Source organism: Cucurbita maxima, unplaced genomic scaffold (genome assembly GCF_002738345.1).
Source record: "Cucurbita maxima cultivar Rimu unplaced genomic scaffold, Cmax_1.0 Cma_Scf00017, whole genome shotgun sequence".
NCBI lineage: Eukaryota > Viridiplantae > Streptophyta > Magnoliopsida > Cucurbitales > Cucurbitaceae > Cucurbita > Cucurbita maxima.
The window spans coordinates 3,035,767-3,062,196 of NW_019272033.1; the positions used below are offsets into that span (position 1 = coordinate 3,035,767).

Genomic DNA, 26,430 nt, shown 5'->3' on the forward strand with positions numbered 1-26,430 from the left:
TTTGTTCTTGAGTGATAGAGAATTTTTGAATAGGGAAGCGCTTTAAATTTAGACCAATAAAGTTAGGGAAAGAATCCATTGGTGGGTCAGTCAATGTCTCAAAATTATACTTCCTTGTGTTCTACTTCTAAATTATATTTGTACGTTACCAACATTTATCATGTACCAAATAAAAATTGGATGGGTGTATATGAGATTCTATATTAGTTGAAGAGAGGAACGAAACATTCATGGAAAAGGTGAGAAAACTTCTCTCTAGTAAATACGTTTTAAAATTGTGAGACTGACGTGGATCAGTAATGGGTCAAAGTAAACAATATTTAATAACAATGGACTTGTATTATTTAGGAAAGTGGTACAGAGGAAGGTGTAGTTTTCAATCAAACAAGTTGGTCCTCATTGATTGGTTTGAATTGAAAACAATTTGAGTGTTTGATTTTCAAATAAAGATAGGAATTTCCCCATTTGGTCGAAGCATTCATCAAGTTGGTCCCCTTTTTTAATTGCAAATTCACCAAGTGGTCGAATTTCATAATTTCTCTTACATTTTGCTTTTAAATAAATAAATAAATAAATAAATAAATAAAAGACAAGATTCTCCATTCACATGCCACTATGGAATATCAACGATTTTATTTATAAAAAAAAAGAATTAAAATTTAGATTTTTTGGGGGGAAAACTTGAAAAAGTAGGATAACCCGATGTCCAAACATGTCGTGAACCTGTGAAGAATAAGGATAGGGGATAGAGGAGCATCCAAACAGGGTAATAAAAATCCAATCTTTTTAAGAAAAAAAGAAAAGAAAAGAAAAGATTTGATTAGGTGGAAGAATATTGGCAAGGAAGGTCCACCATTTTAGGGCAAATACATTGCATGTGGGTTAATGGTAGCGTGCATCAAATCCTTCACTTCTCAACTGTCAATAAGACTGACTATTTGATTCCTTCACTACCTTTCATTTTTCCCCTTACCCTCTTCTTCTTCTTCTTCTTCTTCTTCTCTGTTTCCTTTTTTCCCTATCTGATAGGGTTTTCATGTCATTTTGGCTTCCATCTAACTCATGCTTAGGCTCTTTTCACCTCAATACTTGGTCATCGCCGTCTTCACCTTTGTTGGGTCTCTCCTTTTTGCTCTCTTTGGAGGGTTTTTTGGTGGCCTGCTGCCCACAGTCGAGTTTTTGGGTTTCATCAATCGCTACCCATGGCTAAGATCTTTGGTTTTACTCGTAAGATTTCTTTAACTCTGGTTCTCCCCCCCTTTTGTTCTGTGATTTTGAATGGTAGGATTTTCAAGTGTAATTTATGCCTAATTTTTGTGGGTTTTTTGTGCTTTATCAGATCGTTTATTTGGTTCCTTTTGATTTTTGTACTTTGGATCTTTGTTTTGGAGGATGTGGTTATATGGTTTAACTCCTTTTTGGATTTGGGTATGTTTCTATGTTGTAACTTGTAGATCCTAGAGTTTATACGGTTTTAGATCAATTGTGTCAAGACTTGAAGAGTTTGTTTCGTGAACTTTAATGTTTATGGTAAGGACTTGTGGTTGTGAGCTATATGTTACAAATCTTGTTGGGATTTCCAAGGAAAGTTCAATCCGAGAATGTTAGCTGTGCCTTCGATGAGAATCTTATTGTAGATTTCTTGGTAGGAATGATATTCGTAGTGTTAGGTACTGATATGTTGCTTTGGTTTCTAATATCAGACGTACTTTGTGGTTTTATTAAGTAGAAAAATGATGATTTGGTGTGTGATTCATCGGGGTATGCTCACTCGAGTAGTGAACTCGGTAGGAGGACGTTTCGACTAATTTCTTTATCTAATGTTCTTGCAGTCACAGAAAGTGAGGATTTTTTCCCTGGGGCACCAATCTATCCGAACCCCAAGGATACGAGTCTCTTTTTGTCCCTTGATCGTCGTGTGGATGTTTATTATCCGCTTCGTAAGAGGTCCAGAGTCAGCGCCCCATTTGTGCCTAGTGAAGAAATACTCAAAAAGAAGGAGGCATCTATTGAAGTTCTTCCAGATGAGTGCCTCTTTGAAATCTTCAGGCGCTTGCCTGATAGAGAGACGAGGAGCCTCTGTGCTTGCGTTTCTAAACGTTGGCTCATGCTTTTAAGCAGCATAAGTGGTAATGAATTTCATAGTTCGAAGCCTAAGAACGAGGCAGAGAATGATGGATGTCTTTCACGAAACTTGGAAGGGAAGAAGGCAACAGATGTAAGACTAGCTTCCATAGCAGTAGGAACTGCTAGTTGTGGTGGCTTGGGCAAGCTTTCGATTCGTGGAGGCAATCATGGCTGTGAGGTTACAAACGTTGGCCTTAAGGCTGTTGCCTATGGATGTCCTTCCCTTAAAGCTATTTCTTTGTGGAATCTGTCTTCTACAGGAGATGAAGGTCTGATTGAGATTGCCAAGGGATGTCGACTCCTAGAGAAGCTCGATTTATGTCAATGTCCTGGAATTTCAAACAAAGCTTTGCTGGAACTTGCCAAAAACTGCCCGAATCTGACTGATATAACAATAGAATCTTGTGCAAACATTGGCAATGAAAGCCTTCAAGCTATTGGACAATATTGTTCCAATTTGAAGTCTATTTCGATCCGAGACTGCCCCCTTATTGGGGATCAAGGAATAGTGAGCTTGTTCTCGTCCACCTCGTACACCTTAAGCAAGGTGAAGCTCCAGAGTCTAAATGTCACTGACGTGTCGCTTGCTGTCATCGGACATTACGGCAGGGCAGTTACAGACCTTATGCTTACTGGCCTGACAAATGTTACTGAGAGGGGATTTTGGGCCATGGGCAATGGTCATGGTTTGCAAAAGTTGCAATCATTTACACTCGTGTCTTGCCATGGTGTGACCGATGTCGGGCTACAATCCATTGGGAAGGGATGCCCGAACTTAAGGAAGTTCTGCTTGCGAAAATGTTCGTTCTTGTCCGACAAGGGAATGATCTCTTTCGCTCAGGCTGCTACCTCCATTAAGAACTTACAATTGGAGGAGTGTCACAGGATAACCCAGTTGGGTTTATTTGGTACCATCTTAAACTGTGGTGCAAAGTTAAAGGCTCTTTCTCTAGTACACTGCTTAGGGATCAAGGATTCGAGCCTGAACTTGCCTTCAGCGTCCTCGTGCAAGTCGCTTCAGTCATTATCCATCTCCAATTGCCCTGGGTTTGGTAATGCAAGCTTATCTCTTCTGAGCAAGCTATGCCCCCAGCTTCAGCATGTGGATTTATCTGGGCTCAATGGTATTACAGATTCTGGGCTACTGCCATTGTTTAAGAACTGTGAAGCAGGATTGGTGAAGGTCAATCTAAGTGGCTGTATGAATTTAACCGATAAAGTGATTACATCCTTGACCAAGCTTCATGGTTGGACTCTTGAATTGCTCAATCTTGATGGTTGTTTGAAGATAACTGATTCAAGCTTAGTGGCCATTGCAGAGAACTGTCCATTGCTCAATGATCTCAACGTTTCCAAGTGTCGTATCACTGATTTTGGAGTTGCAGCACTTGCTCAAGCCAACCAGTTCAACCTGCAGATCCTTTCTATGTTTGGATGTTCTGCCTTAACTGACAAGAGCTTGCTTGCTCTTGTAAAACTGGGCGACTCCCTCCTCGGTTTGAATCTTAAACACTGCAACTCAATCAGCACCACGAGTATGGAGCTCCTTTTGGCTCAGCTCCATCGATGCAACATCCTCTACTGAGCAGGAGCTGGTATAAGTAGACTGTAGTTTTTGGGTCCATGGGTATGGGTCTTCGTCATCTAATGACCTCGGGTCGATTTTCCAGGGAATATGGTCAATCTCTCCTTTTTTACAGATCTCCCTTAAATGGGGTCTGTTTTTTTTCAGTGTTTAGGCTCTCACATGAGATGCCTCACACTTTGATTGATGACCAGCCTTCCCTGAGTTTCCCGGTTTCTGGTTCGAGGTTATTAGGTTCTGTGTTACCCGAGCCACGCCTCGGTTTCTTGCAGTTACGTTTGAATTTGTGTTTTGCTCAAAGGGGTGGGGCTTATGGATCGCCTGGTCAAATCATCTTCCTGGTTGCTTTTATATTTGGTGCCTTGGTCCTGGCAACGGGTTATACAAGTCTGCCACCACAATCTTCTTGTTCGCAAGGGATTGTTTTTTTTAGTTCGTACCAGGCCTTCGTTTTTCAGGCACCAAATTTATTTTTAAAGGAACTCTGCCTTTTGCAACTAAGTTGTATGTAATGACTCACAGATCCACCTAATTCTTTGTGATGTAACTTGTAAGTTTCGTATCCAATATTATGTTTATATAAGAATCTGCTTTGTATTTTTATTTTGTTATCCAAATAAAATTGCAGCATCTGATATTTAGAACCGTTGTTAACATGAACAGACCCAACTCACTCAACTTATTTGAACTCAGGTTCATTGGATAAAACTAGATATCATTTTTTTTCGTCAATCCTATATACGATAGGAGTAGTTGACAATTCAATCCAATTTTGCTCACATTTTCATTTTCGTAATAGTGCGAAAAGAAGGAAGGCTCAATTCCAAGTTGTTCAAGAATAGTGGCGTTGAGTTTCTCGTCCCTTTGCCTTAGAATTAGTCAGTTCTATTTCTCGATGGGGGCAAGGGAAGGGATATAACTCAGTGGTTCGTAGCCACGTGCTCTAATCCTCTGAGCTACAGACCCCACCCTGTCTCCACTAGGTCTATTCCTAGGGTTACCCTAAAAAAAGGAACTTTTTCTCTTCCCAACCATTTGCCATTTCGGATTAAGAAGATGTGACAGGTTTTTTTTTCTTTCTAAATATTGAAAAGTAATAAGAACTAGAGGTGTTAAGCTTGCTTTATCATCGTGAAGAGTTCGAGTTGGATTGAATTGAGAATTAATTTTTTTTTAAAATTATTTATCTACGATATATAAATATTTAAAATAATTTTAAATAAAATAAATTAAAGTTTCACAAATATCCGACCATAATAGATAAGACCGTAACTGTTTCTTCTTACAACATACGACCGATTTGTCATTTACGTATAATATCTCATTTCCCGCGCTTTTCATCGGAAAATAATAATAATAAAAAATTCGGCCGCGTTTTCGTACCATTTTATTGTTTTTTATGACGTGTCGCTCACAGATTGGTGGTATGATGCACCGACTTCTGACGTGGCTAAAAATGAGAGAGAAAACGAGGCAGTTGCTTTTATTGGTCAAATTATCGTTTTATCTCTGGAATTTATAAGGTTGCATTTAATGAATTTAACATCCCTATATAAAGCTATTAATTGAAAGGTTATGATAAGAAGTTAATAAAAATTATAGAATTTTTATCATTAAATCTACATTTTTTATAGTGTTTGTCGCATTAGTCAAAACCTATTTGTTTTATTAAAATTAATTAATTTAAAAGAATTAAAATAAATTGGCAAACTTCTTCTTGTTAAATATATATATATATATATATTAAATGTCGCTGACATGATATAATTTTTATCATTTTAATTATTTAATATATTTTAAGATAGATTTGACAAAATTTATATTCTAAATATCATTTTTTAAGAGAGAAACTTCGGTGTTAATTACGTCCATCCTTTAGGATCACGGTTTGAAATGTAAAGCTATAACGACGCAACTTATATCCAATTTTTTTTTATTTAATATCGATAAATATTTTTTTTAATCGTTTGAAAATTGATATTGGGAAAATTTTCCTTCAATTAAACAGTAAAGAAAAAAGAAAAAAAAAAAAAAAGAAATATTTAATCCCGAAAAAAGGCTTTTGGTTTACACGGAAACGCGGGCTGGACTTGTTCCCCCAAACAAATTAAAAAAACCTGTCAGCCTGTCACTGACCCACTCTTCATAATACGCCTCCCTTCCTCCTCCTTTTTCTTCCTCACGTTATCAATGGCGAAAATGAAGAAATTCCAGGTCAAATTGGGAGATTTGAAGCTCCATGGATTCGGTAATGAAAAGGAAGCAATCGCCATTGAAATCAAATGGAAAGGTCCCCAGAGACATTCCATTTTATCCGTTCCTTTCTACGGAAAATCCCCTCTCCAAACCGACCGCACCACCGCCCAACGACCCCTAATCCAAACCCTCCAATGGGATCACGAATTCCTCAGCATTTGTGAATTTGAGTTCGCCGATGACTCTTCCACTGCCTCCTGGGACACCAAATTCTACGTCTTACTCGTACGTTTATCATCACTTTTCTTCCTTTTCATCCATGTTTTTTGAAATTTATTGATTCATGAATTATTACAGGAAGAATCCACAAAATCCAAGACGAAATTCTCTGTTTTAGGGAAGGCGTCGCTGAATTTAGCGAAAATGCTTTTGGAAATGGAGACGAAAGTGGAGCGAAATGTTCCGATTATGTTGAAGGATGCTCCACATCAAGTTACGCTTTCTGTAAGAACTTTAATCGAATTTCGTTGTTGTTTTGAAGAAATTTTCGAGATTTTAATTTATGGGTTTTTGATGGGTTATTGGATTTGAAGGTGCGTGTGAATTTTGTGGAGGTCAGGGATGATTCGGACACGATTCAGCAACAGGACAAGGAGGGCTTTTTGAAAGCGTTGAAAGATCTAACCAGCTTCAGGAAGAAGAACAGAGACAAGGGTAAAGCGATTTCATCGGACGGTCAAAACAGAGCTTTGGGGGATCCAAAGGAGGAAGATGGAGGCGATCAAAAGCAGCTGGGGAAATTGTTGTCCAAGAAGAGGCGGCTGAGTTTCAGCTTTAGATATTCTAAGGGGAAAGTCGAGCCGTGGTCGGAGAAAACCAACACGGCGGTCAACGACGGAGTTTCCGTTGACCGACAGCAACACGACACCGAGCCCACCGCCCCCATTTCAACCACTTCTCAAACGGTATGCTCTTTGGAAATAAAACTCTGTTTTTCCTTATTTGACTCTGAAACCGTAAGGAAGAGTTATTCTGATCCGTTGACCTGTTCAACTGTAATATTATAGAGACCGTTATCAATAATGTCATCAATTAAAGTATAATATTCATTTGATTATATAAACATTAATGTCTTTGAATTATATAAAAATAATAGGAGAAAGGAGAAAGCACAGAGATTTCTTTGGAAATTGATGAACAAAATAAAGAAGACAGCAGAGGGAGGTGGGAAACTAAAGAAATAGTTAGTAGAGATGGCAAGGCAAAGCTGAAGACAGAGGTGTTCTTTGGCTCGTTTGACCAGCGGAGTGAGAAGGCGGGTGGTGAGAGCGCCTGCACGGCGATAGTCGCCGTGATCACCCACTGGCTGCACTCGAATTACGGTGCGATGCCAACACGACCGGAACTCGACAACCTCATAATGGAAGGTTCATCCGAATGGCAAAAGCTTTGCAATAACCACTGTTACTCAAACTCCTTTCCCAACAAGCATTTCGACCTCGAGACCGTTATGGAAGCCGATGTCCGACCGATCACTGTTTCAGCTGAAAATTCATTCGTGGGGTTCTTCAGCCCGGAGAAATTCAACTGCTTGTCGGAAGCAATGTCGTTCGAGCAAATATGGAATTTGGTCAATACTAAAACTTGTCCAAATTACGAAACGAGAGTTTACATCGTGAGTTGGAACGATCATTTCTTCGTGTTGAAGATGGAAGAGGATGCTTGTTACATTGTTGATTCGCTGGGGGAACGACTGTTCGAGGGGTGTAATCAAGCCTACATCTTGAAGTTTGATAGCTCGAGTTTGATGTACGAGAGCAAAGAGGAAGGAGAGGTTGGGGAATTGGTTTGCAAGGGAAAAGAGTGCTGCAGAGAGTTTTTTGAAAGGTTTCTTGCGGCCATAACCATTGAAGAGCTGGAAGAAGAGCAGAAGAAGCAGAGTAGCTGTAGTTTTATACCCCATCAGAGGCTGCAGATTGACTTCCATTTTAGTAGCCCTGTTGTTTCATCCTTGTCAACTTCCCCTTGCTCTATTTTCTCTGATCAAGACTTTGTATCATAATTCAGAACCCCAAAACTCCAATCCTTTTTTAAGATACAGTGTAAAGCTTCTCCCAGATTTCGCTTCGCTCATTATGCAAATAAATAAAACTCCTATTCACCTTGCTTTCTTTGGGTTATTCATTTCTTATAAGAGTATGGAAGCTTAGAAGGGATAGCCCAAAGATAACAATAACTACTAGCTAACGATGGACTTTATAGTAGCTAACGCTGGGCTTGAGCGGTTAGAAATGGTATCAAAGTCATACACTAAGCGGTGTGCCAACAAGGACGATGGTTTCCAAGGGAGATGGATATTGAGATCCCACTTAAAGAGAGGTACAAAGCATTCCTTATGAGGGTGTGAAAACCTCTCCGTTGAGAGAAAGTCCAAAACGGACAATATCTACTAGCAACGGACGGTTACAAGCAAAAAGTGCGGAATAATGACGGGTGGGAAAGGGGAAGAATGAGGCATGTAATGGAAAATGACTCATAGCATCATCATGTTGATGAAATCTGTTTGAATCTCTGTTTCTCTAAGCAACTTCCTGATATGAAAAAGCAAGTTTAACCAAAAGCATCAAGCTTTGTGTACCTTAACAATGGATAAAACAAGAATTATCTATATGAGACCCCACAGAGAACTAATGTCACCACTCATTAAAAGTTGAACGCAGAGACTTCCATCCAGACATTCAATGATCAATTCATTCAGCCCTTTCCCAAAAAGAACAAAGATGATAAAGCAAAAGGAAAAAAAAAAAAAAAAAAAAAAAAAAAAAAAAAAAAAAAAAAAAAAAAAAAAAAAAAAAAAAAGAAGAAGAAAAAAAAGGACCCACAGAACCAAAGCATATGATATATCAGCTTGTTGCCTCAATGCCTCTCTGTCCCCCATTTCCACAGACAGTAACCTCACCCAGTTGCTTCTTTAGATGAACTCGTCCGCTCGTGGACGATTTGTGTCAGAGGAACTCGTCTGTTCGACCTTTCTTTCGTCTATAATTCTGTTGTTTCTTAACATTCACCCTATGAACCTACTGGAGGGAAGCTTTGGGAGCCAATTCAATGAATGACTACAATCTGCCTTTCGTTTTCTCATCCTCATTTCTGCATCGAAACATTCATCTTCAAGATTTCGCCCGAATGTATTGTGCTCAGATAAGCCATATGAATTTACCATTGGAATCAAGGGAACCTTCCTTTCCATCACTGGGGAACAATCCTCCGATGAACTACCCGAACCAAGAACACGAAGCGGAGTTTTGTTTCCATAGCTCGAGCTTGACGTTGCGAGAGGACCCAATCGCAATGCTAGATCACATTTATCATCACATGGGCTCCCAGAGGCACTAGTTTTCTCCATAACAGGCATAGAAATCGGAGCGATTTCGATACCAGAATGTTGTCGTTCCCGAACACCATTGCCATAATATAGTGGATAAACAGAGAATTTGGTGGATGGAAGAGCATTTTCCATCAAACCATGTGGAGTTAACAAAGCAGGGAATTTTTGAGTGGTGGAAGTATGAGCAGGAAGAAGGCATTGGAATCTAAACCCTGAATGGCCTAAATCATTGGCCACAGGTTTAGCCAAACTCCAAAAATAAGGGACACAAGGAGAATTCCTCACTGTCATTGGAGGAGGAGACAAGGTGGGAGAGTCCTGATTCCTAAAACTGAGATAGTTTGTACAGATATTATTGCGTTGGCTCCTTGAAGCTTTTCTGGGTGTGCAGCCTAAATTGAGAGCAGCTGAAAGGGAAATGAAATTTAACAGAAGGGATCAAAACAAAACCCCAAAAAAGAGGATTCAAAGGGGGACCAAAGAAGGAACATTTCAAGTACCTTCAATGCATGGGTGAAGGAAGTCTCCAGTCTCTGTACTCTCATCAAGGCGTATAATGGTATTAATGGCGTCCATTAAGCGGTCCCGAAGTGTACTAAAATCCATATATTCAGCCTATCCAGGGGGGGGTGGAAGTAAGGTTAAGCAAAGATCATGGACTATAGAGGGTAATAGAGAAGGAGAAAACCTCAGAAGTGGCCTTGGAGTAGAGAATTTCTTCAGTTTTGAGAACAACAACAGGAAGGATTTCTTGCCATTCTTTGTTCTTCTTAGTGGAGGAATTATGAATCTCATGCACAACCCTAACATACACAGATCAGAAACAACCCAACAGAGATTCAAGCAAAAATGATGAGAAGAAGCGGAATAAGGTAACCAGGGCAGACCTGAAAATCTCTTGAATCAGAGAACCTCTGATGGGTTGGTGCCTATCGCTGTGCCAAGCCCTTCTCACACACTCATAAGGCCTTGGACCTGGTCTTGGCATATCTTCAACACGACAACACAGAAGATCCCCCAACAAAAATGCAGAAGAAAAGCAGGGAAATGGTACTGAAAATTGATTGATTCCCTGTTCTTCCTCCTGTTCTTCCTGTTCTTGGTCTTGTTCTTCACCAAAGTGTGACAATTATTTGAAAGGAAGGGTTTTTTGTATAAAAGTGATGAGTTTGGTGTGTCCCCCACTCATCCACATGCCTCCTTCCGCAAGCCCCATCAGTCTTTTTTTATAATTTTTTATTTCTCTGTTTGGGGTTCTTGTGAGAGTCCGGACCATTCATGTAGGCATAGGGGGGGAAATCTGATGATAATGTCACCGTCGGTGGCCCAAACCAGCCCCAACCTCAATCCCATTTCGCAACAAATGTCCACCATAACTCCATTTTTCACAAACTTCCAAACAACTATTTACACATTTTTCCATTCTTATCCTTCCCTTCCTTCTGCTGCTCTCCCTAACACCTACCTTTTTCTTCTGCTTTCATGTCATTTACTCTCCTTTTTTCATTTATATATTTTTTTTTTCTTAATGGAAATGATTGTCTTAATCAAATTTTCAACTATGTTTATTTTTTTTTTGTTAAGATTATTAATTTTGTATTTTCTAACGCTTAAAACCATTATAAATAAATTATTGCTGTCTCTTCCCTTTAATGCTGCAATTGATTGTTGGTATAAGTCAATTCCCATAATTATTGCTATTTACTTTTATAATAATTTTAGTATTCTTTAATTCTAATTTTCAGATATTACTAAATTAATATTATTTTGTATTAAAACAAAGAATATTAGTCCGTTTTTAACCGTTTAAGCCGTAGATATTGTGATATCTCCTAACAGTGATGTGGGAAACAAAATATTTTTTTATAAGAGTGTGAAAATCTCTCTAGCAAACATGTTAATTATGATATGTAATAAGATAATATAGGCAATATCTACCTGCCATCTGCGTTATAAATGGTATTAGAACAACACGGCAACTCTTTTAACCAATCATGCGTTCCCATTATACTTTATCCTGACTCACCCTTATCCGTCCGATCACTTCTTCTGCATGCTTGCCACGTGTTCTCCAGCACTCGCCTCTTTTTCCGTGGACCAACTTTCCCTTGTTTTTATTTTCCGTTGAAAAGGAAATTTTATGTCAATTAAATCTCATATTAATTAAAAATTATACATTTTAATGAAAGGTTTTTTAATTAAATGAATTATTAAATATGAGATTTGTTGAGAAATATAAACCCGTTTATTTTATTTTAATCCGTGTCTGACAGCCCCCATAAACGGGTAATTGGATTTTGAAACCGAAGCGTGTCGGTTCTGCCTCAATCCTGGCCGTCCATTCTGTAATGTCGATGACCCAGATCTAACCTCCTCGCTAGTTTCAACGGCTCCACTTCATATTTCCTCTGCAAAGGGCGGCTCTGTCTTCTCTGTGCGGCGCTGGGATTCTGGGATACCGGCGGACTCTGAAAGCCATGCTGTTCCCTAACCCACTTTCTTTCATCATTGTGCTTCTTTGCCTACCTTTAGCCATTCTCTTTACCATTAACAGCCTCACCACCATTGATTCCGGCCACTCCTCCGATCACTCTTTTGTTTTGCCATTACAATCTCCCAAACTTCCGCCGGAGGATGACGATTTTCTCTTCCCACTTGCCGCCGGTGTCAACGCTACCCCATCGCCGACTCACAAATTGGCCTTCATGTTTCTCACAAATTCCCCTCTCCCTTTTGCTCCTCTTTGGGAATTGTTCTTTGAAAACGTTCCACCCGATCTTTTTAATGTCTATATCCACGCCGATCCCGCCGGGGAATATGACCCTCCTTTCTCCGGCGTATTCGCCCACCGGGTTATCCCCTCCAAACCCACTAAGAGATTTTCCCCTTCTCTCGCCGCCGCTGCCCGCCGCCTTCTCGCTCATGCTCTGCTTCATGATTCTGCTAATTCCATGTTTGCCCTTCTCTCCCCTTCCTGCATTCCTCTTCATTCCTTCAATTTCACTTACAGAACGCTAATTCGCTCCAAGAAGAGCTTCATCGAGATTCTCAGAAACGAAATCGGCGCGTTTGACAGGTGGGCGGTACGTGGCCCGGACGTGATGCTTCCGGTGGTTCAATTGGCGGATTTTCGAATTGGGTCGCAGTTTTGGGTCCTGACACGGCGGCACGCGCGGTTAGTGGTGAGAGATCAGAGGGTTTGGTCGAAATTCAAGCTGCCCTGCGTACGGTGGTACATATGTTACCCGGAGGAGAACTATTTCCCGACCTTACTCAACATGTGGGATCGGAGAGGGGTTGTGCCGGCCACACTTACACACGTGGACTGGAACGGGAGCTTAGACGGCCACCCCCGTACCTACGAGGCATCTGAGGTGGGACAAGACCTGATACGCGAATTGAGAATCGCCCGGCCGAGATACGGTGACGGTGGAATGAGAATAAGAATGAAAAGTAGGAAAAGAGGCGGCGGCCGGAATTGGCCGGTGGCAAAATCTCAGGGGGAGCACCCGTTCTTGTTTGCAAGGAAATTCTCGGCGGAGTCGCTCCAGCCATTGATGAACATATCCATGGACTTCATATTAAGAGATTGATGAAAGTGTAATACAGAGAAACACAGGGTTACATAAAGCTTATTGTATATTATTCAAATGTCTTGTCGGTTGAAACAGAGGAATAGACAGACATGTACGAGGAAAAGTGAAGCGAAGAGAGCTGGAGTGAGATAGGCTCATGGCCGATATTTCAAAATTTCAAATGTTTTAAGTAATATAATACTTCAACTTCAATTGCGTATCAAATTTTATGTTCTAAAGAAAATTAAAGGTTAACAAATATTTAAAAAATTACTTGTTTTTGAGTTTTGAAGAATAAATTTCATATCTATACTCTATCTTAGCCGACTTTTAACCTCACGTCTAGCATTCACTTGTAATGTATTGCCATCAGACATTTTACGTTAGCTTCACAATCCATCTCCTTTAGAGGCTAGCGTCCTCGCTAGCATACTGCCTGGTGTCTAGCTCAATCCACCTCCTTCAGGGGCTATCGTCCTCATCCACCTCCTTCAGGGGCCAACGTCCCATATTACTTGGTCTCTGCCTCAATCCACCTCTGTCAGAAGCCAGCATCCTCACTAGCATACTATCTAGTGTCTAACTCAATCCACCTCTTTTAGGAGCCAGCATCCTCACTAGCATACTACATGGTGTTTGAAAATCTCACAATTCACCTCCTTTAGAGGCTAGCATTCTCACTAGCATACTACCTAGTGTCTAATTCAATCCACCTCCTTTAGGGGTCAACGTCTTCACTAGCATACTGCCTGGTGTCTAGCTCAATCTACCTTTTTTAGGAGCCAGTGTCCTCACTAGCATATCGTCTGGTGTCTAGCTTTAGACCATTAAGTCACATCGATTGGAGAAGGGAAAGAGTGTCACTAGCATACAGCCTGATGTTTGGCTCTGTACCATTAGGTCACATCGATTGGAGAAGAAAAAGAGTGTCACTCGCATACCACCTGGTGTCTGGCTCTGGAAAAAAGTGTAGAAACCTCTCTCCAATATAAACACTTTAAAATTGTGAAATTGACAGCGTTAAAAGATCAAAATAGACAATGAATTTTGACCCTCGTTAATCTTAAATTTGTCCATCTTTTAAATTCGATATTTGGAAGAAAAAAACTAAGAAGAAAATAATGGTTCTCAAATCCCAAATAACTTTTTATACAATAATTTCGACCACATAGCTCCACATTTGTGTAGTAACGACAATATTTCTAAACAATTGATGCTATTAATATATATTATATGTGATTACATGTGGAATATGATTCGGAAATAATTTGCGTCGTACATGCAAACTTTATTCTTTGTTTCTTTTTCGAACCAGAACCTTGAGGCGCCGTACAGACTCGACGAAGGAGCTGCGGCAAAAAACAAAGCAAACATCAGAGAGAATAAATTAGAATTTAGCCATTTGATGTCTTTTTCCCCTGAAAAAGAGAGTGAATGGAAACGGACTTCCATGGAAGATCCTCTGCAAGAAGCCAGTCCCCATCTTCGTCTTCATAGATCAGAGTAAAATCCCAACACTTGTTATCAATTGCCTCATCTGTTACAGAAAGAATTCAAATTTATGGATAAATACTATGATTTTTCTGGTGGGGTTGATGGAATGAATGTGAAAAAGTAGATAATTTACAATTAGATGCGGTGAACATGGCGATAAGGGCAGTTTTGAGGGAGTTATGAGAGTGATAGAGCCTTAGATCGAGTTTCCTTGCTATTGCTACCCCCTCCATCTTCACTTTCACGAACAATGAATTTGGTCCGCCATTTTGGTTACTGCGATTCTCCAGCGGCGGTTGAGGGTGCTGGAGAAGCGCCTTCTTCCTCCATGTCTCAATCGGTGGCCACCCCACTGATGGGTTCTTCTCATCATCTTCTCTACATCATATGAAATTGTGACATAATTAATAACAGCAATTTAAAAGTATCATAAGAGTTGTATTAGTTTGGACTGACTTTTGAATGGTGGAAAAGTGTGTTCCTCCGGGGTGGGGAGAATCGTCATCATCCTTTGGCTTATCATTCCAAGACAGGAAAAAGGATGGCAAATGTGATAGACAGGGGCCGCGGGGCGTGTGCGGTTGGACCTGCCTGTCTCTGCTCATCTAATGTGACATACCCCTTATTTCCACTCCCTGATAAAGGGTATTTTTAATGTGGGACATCACAGAATAGTCGGTAGGAGAGTGTAAAAATCTCTCACAAACAGACATCAAGATATGGATATGGAGGGAGATGGATTGATGGGTCGACTTCAAAGGGAGAAAAGAATAAATGGTGTGAGATTCTAGGTTGATGGAGGAGTAAAACGAAGGGCATTGGAAATATAAGAAAGAAAACAAGAAAAGCAAACAGGGGTGGTGTGAAATTGAATGAAGGAAAGAATCCTAGTTCGATACTTGTTGTGGCAGTACAAATTCCCTATTCTGCAACGGCCTACCTCAAAAATGACTATATTAGGAAGAAGTACATGAATTTGAAGATGCAAATGGGAGATGATAAGGAGGACACGTCAAGGGATGATGTGTCACGTGGCAGAAATAAAAGACAAAAGAGGAAAGAAGACCCACGCTTTTGAAGTCCACGTGAACACCATTGGGTAAGCATAGACTCATTCACAAGGGGTTTTTTTGTTTTTGGTTGGTAGGTTTGGAGTTCTAACTCCGCCATAGCCCCACGCCACGGCTTCCGACCCAATATGAGATCAAATCACTGTCTTCTCTACCCTCCCCTGCCGCTGCAATATTCTCATTCGGGCCTACCTTCCCTATCTTAGTTATGAATTGGGCCATGATTAATTAGCGTGGGAAAATAAAAAGCCCATACCTTAGACAGGCCCAAGTTGGGCCCAATAGCTCAAGGCACGCGCATGCCACGTGCGATAAAAATCCCAATCTGTTCTACAAATTTTGTGTAGCGTGTAGAATGTCGTCGATAGAAACTCCGATCGCCCCATTTCTCGATCTTCCATCAGATCAGATCCGCCATTGTCATCCTCTTACTCAAACCTCCTAACCGCTATGGCGAGTGTAATCATGGCCTCCTCCCTTCCCCTTTCCATTTCCATCAAAACCCCCAAATTCTCCGTCCCCGAAACCCTAACCCTAACCCTAACCCTAATCCCATCAATTCTCAGAAATCTTCCATGAAGTCTCTCTCCCCTCGCCGAACAGATCGGTTAGGCTAGCTCTCGACAAAATCTACTTCTCCCCGCTCGGCAAGTTCATGCTGCGGCCGTCATGTGGGCGACCAGGGCGGAGTTATGATTTTTTATCATTGTGTTTACATGAAAATTTTCATTTATTTATTAATAATAGGATAAAATAACCAACCTGAAATTGGGCCGATATCGAGGCCCATATAGTTCAGTTAATGGGCTTTGTAAAGCTACGACAGCCCAGCCCAGCCCATTTAAATCAGTAGCTTAAAAGTTGGAAGGCTTTTGTATTTAAATAATACACAAAATAATAATAATAATAAAGAACGAAAAAAAGATGATGGGCAACAGCTAAGAAAAATAAAAGGTCCCTTCTCCTTTTTCCTTTTCCTCTAAAGCTTTAGAGATTCAATCAAACAGCTCAATTATTATATAGTGGAAAATCTATAACAAAGATTTATTTATTTTTAACTTATTCTTTACCAAAAAAGAAAATAATAATAATAATAATTTAAATTTTAAAATAAAAAGTATGTAAATGTTGGCCATCATAAGCTATAAAGTTCGCTTAAATTATTAGTTCGAGTTAGGTTTCTTAGATGTGACTCTCTAAACATATCCACTCATCATTTTTCCTTTTTAATTTCTTTCATCACCTCTCCACCTTCCATTTAAAAAAATTATACGATTCAGTTCCTATAATGAAATCGACATTAATTAATTTATTATTATTTTAGTTACATAATTTATAAATTTGAACACGGAAGGTGGAGCCCACAAAATATAATCTTTTTGTAGGTTAATAAGGATCATCATTTTCGCTACGCCACTACTCTTATTTATTAGTTGAGTTGTTCATAGGGTCAACAATGGGTGACAATCTTACTTTATTGTTTTTTTTTATTTATTTTAGAGAATTATTATGAATTATTAGTTACCATTATTTGAATCTTAATTGGATTAAAATTTTATTATGATTGGATTCACGTGCAAGGGTGTGATGTGAAAGAGGTGAAAGAAAGAATTAAAAGGAAAAAAAAGACGGCCGTGTGGGTGAAATTTATTGTTTAGTTTATTTACCAAAGGTAAAAAGGTGTTTGACTTGTGGGAAAAGGGAGGATGAAAATGGACGGTCAGGATGGAAGCCAAAAAGGAGTTGGAGGAAATCTGGAGGGTTGAAAATAAACGGGATATTGTAATCTGAGAGATGTGAAAGCTGGTCTTTAATGATCATGTTATCATGTTTCTGTGTTAGTACCCTCTCGCGTGCCCTTCTACAGTTCTTTTTCTGTACATTTTTCTTTTTTTTTTTATTATTTAAAATAAATAAATTCTCATTTTTTGTTTCACTGATTGAAAAAAAAGTTATATTATTGTTTTTTTAATTTTATAAATAAGCAAGGGATTTTGTTTTTTATTTCACGCCCATTTGTAAATATAATATTGGGAAAAATCTGATTTAAATTATTATTATTTTTTTTTTATATAGATGGAGACAAAATTTAAAAATATAAAATAAAAACAAGGTTGTTATTGAAATGGAAAAGGAAGTATATAATATAGACAAAACTGAATATAACACATTTAATATAAAAAGCTTTATATATGATTTGATACTTGGACTGTCACCAAAAGTTTCAAATTATATATATATTCATATTGAATATTATTTATGGTAAATAAAAAATAAATTGAGTATTGGGAATGAATAAAGAAAGAGGGAGGGGGCGTGGGAGGCACGTGCCGGGTATAATAGTGTGATTTGGCTATTATGAATCTGGAAGATGGTAAGAGATGACGTCAGGCGTATCTAGGCGGGGTGGGCCCCACTGTGTCTTTCTTCTTTTTTTTTTTTTAATAAATAAAAAAGAAGAAGAAGAAATGGTTGGTTGGTTGGTTGGTTGGTTGGTTGGTCAATGGGGAAATTGCAGGAGAAGACAAAAGTCATAAATGAAATAAATGACACTGTGGAGGTTGGGGGCTTAGGTCTTTTCCATCATGCTACGTGTACGGTGTGATCAGATTCCGAGCTGCCACGTTGTCTTCACTATGATGGGACCACCTTTCCGGGGACCACCCTCCAAATCTCTGAAAATCTACTGCCACTTGATTCTCTGTCAACCCCCCCTTCCCCCAAATTCTATCGGCAATTTTGGAAGGAACCCATTCATTACTTTCTTTCACGGTTTCACCTCTTTTTTATTTCATTTTTAATTCTCTTATAAAATAAATGTTAATAATAATAAATAAATAAATAAATGTTACGAAAAGGAAAGAAGCAAGGAGGGAATTAATTACTTGGACACAAAATTATGATAAAAGATTGTGTGTTTTCCAATAATGTTTTTAAAAGCAAACTCACAATAGGCTTTATACCCACAAAAGAATAACTTTACAACTCCATATCCATATCATGGATTAATCGGATACTCTCGTCATCATTAATGATATCAAACTCACTCATGCAATGAACTTGGTCGTATGTTAGTAGTCATGATGATTCATGGTTGAGAGCCTCTCGGTAAGAATTCAAGTTTATCACTAATCGATATTGTTCTCTCTCGACTCTTATAAGAAGTTTAGCGTTCTCGTTGACATTCGTTTCATCTCTCTAATTGATATGGAATCTCACTGTCGAAGAATATTATGGATATAAAACAAAAACATAGGATTCTTAAAAAACTTTTTGTGGGTTAACAACGTTGGTTCACCATCAGCCTTAGCAGCTCAGATTCACTCAAACTGTGTTTAAAAAGGTGTGTCCTTTTTTTCCCACTTCCCATTCCCACGCGTGGCCCTTACAAACCCCATGCCTCTTTATGGACATTTATTTTCTCACTAACTTTATTTCAATTTTGAATGGACATTTAGGTGAGATTAATTCATACAACTCTGCTTTTTTGTTTCAAATTGCACGATAAAATATGTCTTTTGGTTTGTATATCACTCAATCTTAGCGGGGTGATCACTATGAGAAAGTTGACTTTGTTCAAGCTTAGATCGGTTAAAGAGTTTGTGAAGATTACACAAAATCTTTACGTGATGTGGTCATATGTTGAGTCAATTATGACTGCGCATGATTGAAGATCCATATCACTAAAAAAAAAAAAAAAAACATGTACCTATAAAGTTTACTATTACTTTCCCTCACCCTCTATTATTGAGTTTACTCGTTCAGTTCAAATACTAATGATTTTTGTAGATTATGCTGTGATTTTAGTCATTATTCTATATATTCTCGTGAATATATACTTGCTTGACTAAATACATCGTTTTTTAATGATTCACCCTCACCACTAATACATAATATCCTCTTTATATTTTTCATACAAGTGCTATTCGTAAAAAAAAAAATTCACATTCTTATAAAAAATATTTTGTTTCTCTCTCCCACGGATATATGTCATCTATTTTATTTAAAACCTATTCGAACATGTATCCGTAATTATGATATTTTGAAGTTAAATTTAAATTTGTGGTTGATGATACATCCCATCAATATTTATGGAGGTTTTTAAAAGATTTTTTTTAGGCATGCATCATATCTTTGGTAGTTAAGTTCTACCTCCTTCAAATCCCATTTATTTATTGCTATTATTTTTTTTTTTTTTGTACATGTGGATACCAACAATAAATGAATTTAATGGTATTAATTTGCCTCATACAATATCCATTATCGCTCAAAGTTTAATTATAAATAATTTTATTAGAAAATATAAGTTAAAATAATAAAATTAAAAAAAGTGAGCGAATCTTTATAGCTTTTGGAAAATGTTAAATCAGGAAATTATTAAAATAAATAATGATAATAATAGTAAAAACCGGGGCGGGGCGGGGCTCTATGAAAAGTCGGACCCTGGGTTCCGAATCAGGTAGTCAAAATCTCGGGGCTCCGCTTTTCACGATGGATTCTTTGTTCTTTTGATGTCCTAAAAGACTAAAAAACCCACGTAACATTTTCCTTTTTTATTTTTAAGATTTTAAATTATATTTTTCGGAATAAAAATGGAGTGAAATACACGCAATTGGGTGTTGCGCGTGGAATAAGGAGTAGAGGTACTTAATTATCTGTTGTAAGGTATTATGGTCGGGACAAAAAACAAAAAAAAAGCCCCAAAATATATTAAAAGACACTCCATTATTCGAACATCTTAGATAACAGCGATCCTTTCCAAACGCCGCTCTTCCGCCTTCCTTCTCCTCTGCTTTTCTTGCGACGGAAACCGCCATTAAAGACCTCTGTTTCTGGTTCTTTTGACCATTTCTCAAGCTTTTTTCAAGGAGAAACACAATGTTTGCAGCTGAAAATGGTCTTAAGGGAGACCCCAGGCTTCAGGGGATATCTCAAGCCATTAGAGTTGTTCCTCACTTCCGTAAGCCTGGTTTGTCTCTGTTTCTCTTTCATGATTTCTGTACAGTTTTTGATTGGGATGAGCAGAGTGCTCTGTTTTGGTTGGTTCTAAATTGAAGTTGAGATTCATTTTGATTTGGGTTTTTTCTAATAGGAATCATGTTTCAAGATATTACAACGTTGTTGCTGGATCATAAGGCGTTTAAGGATACTGTTGACATTTTTGTCGATCGTTACAGGGGCATGAACATCTCTGTTGTTGCTGGTATTCTTCTCATCTCTCTGTCTTTTTTTCTTTTATGTTTGTTCTTGCCGACATTGTCTGAGGATTCTTTGTTCTCTGTTTTTCCTTTTTTCGCGGATGGAAAGTTCTGCAGATTTTGTTCTTCCTACTTTCGTGGGTTTTCTCGTTTCCCCTGTTTTTAGAGCTGTGGATTTCTTCTTCTTTTCTTTTAAATTTCTTTATCTTACTGAATTTAGTGTTTCTCTCTCTTCCTTCAAACACCTCATTCGATGTTCTTTGAAGGAAAGTAAAACTTTCTTCTTGTACTTTGCTGTCGACATCTCATACCCTTTTAAAAAAATGCTTTCCCAAGAAATTATGAGTATCTTTTAAACCTTTTCTTCTGATTTGCTAATCCCCTGTTCGTGGGATGCTCTGAAATGCAGGGGTAGAAGCCAGGGGATTCATGTTCGGCCCTTCGATTGCCTTAGCCATTGGTGCTAAGTTCGTTCCTTTACGAAAACCCAGAAAGCTTCCAGGTATGTTCGTTCCATCACTGCAAAATCCTCCAAAATTTACCCAAAAAGTTGCTGTTTTTGAAGCATACAGCCATTGTTTACTATGTCATAGGCGATGTGATATCAGAAGCTTATGACTTGGAGTATGGAACCGACTGCTTAGAAATGCATAATGATGCCGTGAAGGCAGGGGAACGTGCATTGGTTATCGATGATTTAGTGGCCACTGGTGGAACGTTATCAGCAGCAATCAAGCTTCTGGGTATTTTAGATTCTTTGACATATGAACACGATCTTTCAAAAGTGATATTTTTTTTTGGATTTTGCTGCTATTCTAACCTTAAAAGCAGCAAGTCCGTGGGAAAACTTTGGTTGTTTTTGTCGTCCATGGTTTTGTCTGAACTAGAAACCAAAATATTGGATTAATCATAGTGTTTAGATTTCTTGGTTAAAATGATTGTCTTTCATGATTATGTTTCCCTTAAAACTATGATCGAGTGGGTCCATTGTTATTTTATTAATTTGATATCTCTCTGTTTTGTTGGTAGAACGGATGGGTGCTGAAGTCGTTGAATGTGCCTGTGTTGTTGGATTGCGCGAAGTTAAGGGACAGCGCAGGCTCAATGGAAAGCCACTTTATATCCTTGTTGAGCCACGCCAATTGGATGTTTGTTTCTAAGGTAAATCCCAAGAAGCTACATTTTGCCCGGTGTGATCCCACTTTGATTGAAGAGAGTAACAAAATATTTCTTATAAAAGTGTGAGAACCTTTTACTAGCAGACTCGTAGACATTATTTACTAGCAGTGGGCTTGGACGGTTGCAAATGGTATTAGAACCAGCCACCGGATGCTGACCCTCTTAAAGCGGGTGGATTGTGAGATCCCCACGTCGGGTTGGAGAAGGAACTAAGCATTCCTTATAAGGGTGTGGAAACCTCTCCTCAGCAGACGTGTTTTAAAACTGTGAGGCATACGACAACACGGGTTAAAATAGACAATATCTGCGAATGGTAGACTTGAGTTGTTACACATGGTATTAGTGCTAGACACTAGGCTGTGTGTCAGCAAAAGCGTTAGATTGTGAGATCTCACATCGGTTGGAGAGGAGAGTGAAAACTTATCTTTAGCAGACGCGTTTTAAACCGTTCGATTGATCGTGATACAGGTCAAAGCGGACAATATAATGTTGTTTTTAAGTAATAACAGGGTTTGAAGAAAAGTAAGGTGAGGGTGTGTGTGTATGCAGGTGGGTGATATTGCTTCTGCTTAGGCTTGATATTGAGGTGATGATGCTTGAGCGAACAGGCTGAGACAGAGACAGAGACTGTGAGATTTGATTCCTGCGTTCAAAGTTTGAGCAGCGATGAATGAAAGTTGGGTCCATTGTACTATTTTTTTAGTGCTAAATTATGTGTCCTTTCTTCCCCAGCCTGTTATTTCAACCAAATCTTTAATCAACAAAACTATTCTCAGATTCTGATATTCAAAACAACCATGATGATGGATGATCCAATATGAGATCTCACAATCCACTCTCTTTGGGGACCAACATCTTTATTGGTACACTGTCAGATGTGTTAGGCTTTGATATCAGGTATTTAGTTAGAAGAAAGAGCATGCGGTGAAATGACATCCCAAATTTGTGGGATCCAATCGTTCGGGGTATCTCAACCTTAGTATTTCTAGCATTATCTATCAACATCTTTCAGTATATATATATCAATGTTTGAAATGCAAATGAACACTTTCAAGGCATCCATCCCAATCTCCTAAAGTACAATGAAGTGTAGTTTATTGCTACGCAAGTCTTACATTCAATCTCCTAAGCCAAATCGAATGCAAAATCATATGAAAAGCATCTAATCTCTTAGCCGGACGGTTCAACACAAAGTGCTTTCGAACAATCCTCAAACCCTCTTTGAGCCTACTGTACTCTGCCTCCGACACCCCCATCAAAATCTCCTTCAACCTCGGAATCTCCGACACGCCCACCTTAATCGAAAACCCTTCCCATCTCAACACGTCGCTGAATGGCAAAACGTACTTCTCCGAAATAATCACCGGCACACATTCAGCATAAATTGCCTCCACGATTCTGGGACTTGCCACTTCGTACCCACTTGGGCACAGGCAAAATCTTGACTTCAGCATTAGCTCGTAATAGTCCAGCTTCTTTGGGAGATACTCGTACACGCGGATGTCGCTGTCGCGGTCTTTCCAGTGCTTTAGGATTATGGGTCTTATTGGACCGTGGTTACCGCCTGCGAAGAATGCTAGGTGGGCACGTTGGGTGTCTGGCGGCGACAGTAGCTTCGGGGATATGTCGCCGTCGTAGAGGTGGATCTCCGGTAAGCTGACGTCTTTTTGTGGGTTGAATCCTTCGGAGGAGTTGGCGTTACAGAAGACGCGGATGGATGTGTTGTATAGGAAGGGGTTTCCTTCTGTTGCAATTGGACCCTGTTCATTCATGGGAAGCAAAAATAATGAAAATGGTGTTAAAATGACGAATCTACGCAATTGTATAATATTATCTACTTTGAGCGGAAGAGCTTATGCAACTCCTTAAGTAGCCGATGTGGGACTCCTCTCCCAACAATACTCACCTCGAACATAGTACATCATAGAACCTCTCCTGAGGCCTATGAATCTCTTAAACAGTTTTTCCTTAATCGAGATTCAGACTCCTTCTCTAGAACTCTTAAATAAAGTACACTATTTGTTCATGATCAACCCCTTAATTAGTTAACGTGGAACTCCTTTCTCAACAATCCTCCCCTCTAATAAAGTAAATCATAGAGCCTTTTTGAGACCTATGGAACCCTCACACAACCTCTTCTTAATCAAAACTTGACTCTTTTTTTAGAGCCCTCGAACAAAAGACTCTTTGTTAGACACTTAAGAATTCTATTGACAGGACTAAGTTGAAAATATGCTCTTATGCCCATACTTTTGGTTTCTGAAATTTTCTCATATGTATTTTTTACTAATAAACTCATGATCAACTTCTCAATTAAGATCCAAGACGTGGGACTACTCTTCGAACACTTCCGGACAAAAAAAGAAATTAAGATCTAAGACGTGAGACTACTCTTCCAACACTTCTGGACAAAAAAAAAACATAAAAGTAAGGTAACTTTGTAATGAAGAAAAGAGAAACAAACCCAATCATGGCATGAAACAATAAAGTGGTCAGCCCCAGTTGTTTTATTCCAAAATGGGTACTTTTCTGACACCACCCGCACGTAATCACTCACAAACACCCGCAGCGGCGTTTGATCAAAGCTTCCAGATTCATACAAGTACTTAACCATCCAAGCCACGCTGAACGGCATAAAAAAAACATGAGCCACACTCGGATCCGCCGTCCTGAACCCGTTCGCCCCATGCTCCATCTCATGTATGAACCTCCCTTCCACTGTGTATATGTTCTTGCACGGCCCGTCGTGGGTTATCGGCAAATCCCCCTCCGGGTACACGTACACTTTGAATCTTCTCTCCATCTCCACGTAGCTCCTGTTGAACCATAATCATTAGTTATGCTCTGTAAAAGCCAACCTGACCTGCTTCGGCTTCTGCGTCAAGCTTGTATGTATTAGTTGTATAATGTTCCGTGAGTTTCATGATAATCTATGAGATTCCACGTTGTCCCGTATGGAAATCTCTTATTAGTAGAAGTGTTTTAAAATTTTGAAGAAAGAGTCCAGAGAAGACTAATATAAAGGTATAGAGACAGACACTAGTCGGTGTCCCACGAGGACATTCGCCTCATAAAAAGGGTAGATTGTGAGATCACTAACTAAGCATTTATTGCTTATAAGTGTGGTGAAACCTCCCCCTAACATACATGTTTTAAAACCATAAGATACATAACTAGCAAAAGCGGATAATATCTACTAGTAGTGGGTTTGAACTGTTACAAATGGTATAAGAGGCAGACACATTGTGTCAGTGAGTAGGCTGAACCCAAGTGAACACAAAGGGGTGTGCCAGCAAGAACGCTGGGCCTGAAGGAAGATGGATTGAGAGATCCCATATCGATTAGAGAAGGAAATGAGTATTACCGAGGACGCTGAACCTCGAAGGGGGTGCATCAGCGGTAGAAGAGAATAAAACATTTTTTTACAAGCGTGTCGAAACCTCTCCCTAATAGATGTGTTTTAAAAATGTTTGGAGAAAAGTCAAAGCGAACAATTTTTGTTAGTGGTAGTCTACACGATGATTTTGAGTCAGTGGACTAAAGGTAATTAAATTCATAATTATAGAGAAAAAGAAGAGAGTAATGAGTAGAAATGCTGTGGCTTTCACTGTCGCAAGTTGAGTAACGTGCAATCGAGTGTGCGCACTTAACACGCCTAAAGTCCGTAAATAAAACCTCCCACAGACGCTTTGACCATAAGTATCCCAGGTGGCACTCATTTTTACACCCAACAAAGGGAATAAAAAAAAATAATAATAATAATACGTAAACACGTAATTTCTTTTCCTAAAAATAAAAAATAAAAAAAATCTTAACAATCCGTCAAGAAATAAAATATATTATATTTAAACATCATCTAATTTATGATTATAGCAAAAAAAATGTTAATTATTAGGAGCAAATTTATTATTAATATGGTTTTTTAGAAGTGAAAATTGATTAAAAACCGATTTACTCACTGAAAAAAAGCGCGGGGATTGTGATAAACTGCGAAAGAAGGAACGTAATCGACGGTGGTCGATAAGTTCGAGACCTTCGCCGCTCGGCGAATTTCCGCCCTAGCCCGAGCGAGCCCTAGTTCGAGCTTTTCGTCTCTGGTCAATCTCGTTTTCGTCGCTTTTCTCTGAAGAACATACATGCATTGATTAATAACTTTCATTAATTCATTCATTCAATGAAGATAATCAGTGTTTGATTTCTTACTAGATTAAGGCGATGAGCGAGCAACTCCTCGGAGATTTCCGGCAAGTGAACGGCTTGGAATCGATCGGAAATCGGAGGAAATTGGTGGAGGTGCGTGAATTTTAGTGGAGGCGGAGATTTGGTTGCGAATCGGTCTGAGTAATTGTCGGAGACGAGAAGAAAAAGGAGAATCGAGGCGGCAGCGATCGAAGTGAGGAGTGGTGATGTAGTCGGCAGGTGAAAAACCTCCATTGTTGTCTCTGTTTTTTTCTTCCTTGGCTGAGGAAGATGTCGCAGTAGGCTTGTGGAAGTTTTTATGAAGCCAGTCGGGACGACTTGAGTCGACTCCGGATCGTATGGCATGGGCACTAGTGTAATTCCCAAAATACCCTTCTCTTATTTGTTTTTTAATTTTGGTAAAATTTTGTCAATTCTG

At 39.1% G+C, this 26,430-nt stretch overlaps 7 protein-coding genes across 7 annotated transcripts; 4 read left to right on the forward strand and 3 right to left on the reverse strand.

Moving 5' to 3' along the window:
• The first annotated feature begins 894 nt into the window (after positions 1-894).
• On the forward strand, positions 895-4,313 carry LOC111491768 (EIN3-binding F-box protein 1-like). Its single transcript, XM_023140796.1, has 2 exons — positions 895-1,227; positions 1,833-4,313. The coding sequence occupies exons 1-2, from the start codon at positions 1,203-1,205 to the stop codon at positions 3,710-3,712; spliced, it is 1,905 nt and encodes a 634-aa protein (XP_022996564.1). The 5' UTR covers positions 895-1,202; the 3' UTR covers positions 3,713-4,313.
• A 1,532-nt stretch (positions 4,314-5,845) lies between these two features.
• On the forward strand, positions 5,846-8,714 carry LOC111491769. The gene is made up of 4 exons (XM_023140797.1): positions 5,846-6,193; positions 6,266-6,412; positions 6,502-6,873; positions 7,065-8,714. The coding sequence occupies exons 1-4, from the start codon at positions 5,903-5,905 to the stop codon at positions 7,968-7,970; spliced, it is 1,716 nt and encodes a 571-aa protein (XP_022996565.1). The 5' UTR covers positions 5,846-5,902; the 3' UTR covers positions 7,971-8,714.
• A 14-nt stretch (positions 8,715-8,728) lies between these two features.
• Positions 8,729-10,754, reverse strand: LOC111491770. Its single transcript, XM_023140798.1, has 4 exons — positions 10,184-10,754; positions 9,985-10,099; positions 9,797-9,911; positions 8,729-9,703 (listed from the first exon to the last, which is right to left on the reverse strand). Exons 1-4 carry the CDS (start codon positions 10,282-10,284, stop codon positions 8,973-8,975), a joined length of 1,062 nt encoding a protein of 353 aa, XP_022996566.1. The 5' UTR covers positions 10,285-10,754; the 3' UTR covers positions 8,729-8,972.
• A 964-nt stretch (positions 10,755-11,718) lies between these two features.
• On the forward strand, positions 11,719-13,091 carry LOC111492403. The gene has a single exon (XM_023141735.1). The coding sequence runs from the start codon at positions 11,774-11,776 to the stop codon at positions 12,887-12,889; it is 1,116 nt and encodes a 371-aa protein (XP_022997503.1). The 5' UTR covers positions 11,719-11,773; the 3' UTR covers positions 12,890-13,091.
• Positions 13,092-13,990: 899 nt separating this feature from the next.
• On the reverse strand, positions 13,991-16,148 carry LOC111491815 (auxin-responsive protein IAA29-like). The gene is made up of 4 exons (XM_023140864.1): positions 14,822-16,148; positions 14,499-14,743; positions 14,318-14,408; positions 13,991-14,220 (listed from the first exon to the last, which is right to left on the reverse strand). The coding sequence occupies exons 1-4, from the start codon at positions 14,968-14,970 to the stop codon at positions 14,160-14,162; spliced, it is 546 nt and encodes a 181-aa protein (XP_022996632.1). The 5' UTR covers positions 14,971-16,148; the 3' UTR covers positions 13,991-14,159.
• Positions 16,149-20,159: 4,011 nt separating this feature from the next.
• On the forward strand, positions 20,160-22,597 carry LOC111491812 (adenine phosphoribosyltransferase 5-like). Its single transcript, XM_023140861.1, has 6 exons — positions 20,160-20,404; positions 20,528-20,638; positions 21,043-21,135; positions 21,227-21,376; positions 21,663-21,794; positions 22,362-22,597. The coding sequence occupies exons 1-5, from the start codon at positions 20,314-20,316 to the stop codon at positions 21,791-21,793; spliced, it is 576 nt and encodes a 191-aa protein (XP_022996629.1). The 5' UTR covers positions 20,160-20,313; the 3' UTR covers position 21,794; positions 22,362-22,597.
• LOC111491802 (probable glycosyltransferase At5g25310) lies at positions 22,311-26,379 on the reverse strand. Its single transcript, XM_023140843.1, has 4 exons — positions 26,016-26,379; positions 25,772-25,935; positions 24,277-24,628; positions 22,311-23,572 (listed from the first exon to the last, which is right to left on the reverse strand). Exons 1-4 carry the CDS (start codon positions 26,355-26,357, stop codon positions 22,913-22,915), a joined length of 1,518 nt encoding a protein of 505 aa, XP_022996611.1. The 5' UTR covers positions 26,358-26,379; the 3' UTR covers positions 22,311-22,912.
• Between the last annotated feature and the right edge of the window lie 51 nt (positions 26,380-26,430).

Bases quoted from the DNA above. Each gene is read 5' to 3' on its own strand.
- LOC111492403 (XM_023141735.1), top strand. From the start codon at position 11,774: ATGCTGTTCCCTAACCCACTTTCTTTCATCATTGTGCTTCTTTGCCTA.
- LOC111491768 (XM_023140796.1), top strand. From the start codon at position 1,203: ATGGCTAAGATCTTTGGTTTTACTC. The intron at 1,228-1,832 runs GTAAGATTTCTT...ATGTTCTTGCAG, and splicing joins TAAGATCTTTGGTTTTACTC to TCACAGAAAGTGAGGATTTT.
- LOC111491812 (XM_023140861.1), top strand. From the start codon at position 20,314: ATGTTTGCAGCTGAAAATGGTCTTAAGGGAGACCCCAGGCTTCAGGGG. The intron at 20,639-21,042 runs GTATTCTTCTCA...TCTGAAATGCAG, and splicing joins GAACATCTCTGTTGTTGCTG to GGGTAGAAGCCAGGGGATTC. The intron at 21,377-21,662 runs GTATTTTAGATT...TTTTGTTGGTAG, and splicing joins AGCAGCAATCAAGCTTCTGG to AACGGATGGGTGCTGAAGTC.
- LOC111491815 (XM_023140864.1), bottom strand. From the start codon at position 14,970: ATGAGCAGAGACAGGCAGGTCCAACCGCACACGCCCCGCGGCCCCTGT. The intron at 14,409-14,498 runs GTAAATTATCTA...TTTCTGTAACAG, and splicing joins CATGTTCACCGCATCTAATT to ATGAGGCAATTGATAACAAG. The intron at 14,221-14,317 runs GTCCGTTTCCAT...TTTTTGCCGCAG, and splicing joins GCAGAGGATCTTCCATGGAA to CTCCTTCGTCGAGTCTGTAC.
- LOC111491769 (XM_023140797.1), top strand. From the start codon at position 5,903: ATGGCGAAAATGAAGAAATTCCAGGTCAAATTGGGAGATTTGAAGCTC. The intron at 6,413-6,501 runs GTAAGAACTTTA...TTGGATTTGAAG, and splicing joins CACATCAAGTTACGCTTTCT to GTGCGTGTGAATTTTGTGGA. The intron at 6,874-7,064 runs GTATGCTCTTTG...TAAAAATAATAG, and splicing joins TTTCAACCACTTCTCAAACG to GAGAAAGGAGAAAGCACAGA.
- LOC111491802 (XM_023140843.1), bottom strand. From the start codon at position 26,357: ATGCCATACGATCCGGAGTCGACTCAAGTCGTCCCGACTGGCTTCATA. The intron at 25,936-26,015 runs GTAAGAAATCAA...TATGTTCTTCAG, and splicing joins TCGCTCATCGCCTTAATCTA to AGAAAAGCGACGAAAACGAG. The intron at 24,629-25,771 runs GTGAGTAAATCG...ATGGTTCAACAG, and splicing joins AATCCCCGCGCTTTTTTTCA to GAGCTACGTGGAGATGGAGA.
- LOC111491770 (XM_023140798.1), bottom strand. From the start codon at position 10,284: ATGCCAAGACCAGGTCCAAGGCCTTATGAGTGTGTGAGAAGGGCTTGG. The intron at 10,100-10,183 runs GTCTGCCCTGGT...TGTGTATGTTAG, and splicing joins CTGATTCAAGAGATTTTCAG to GGTTGTGCATGAGATTCATA. The intron at 9,704-9,796 runs GTACTTGAAATG...TTTCCCTTTCAG, and splicing joins CCTTCACCCATGCATTGAAG to CTGCTCTCAATTTAGGCTGC.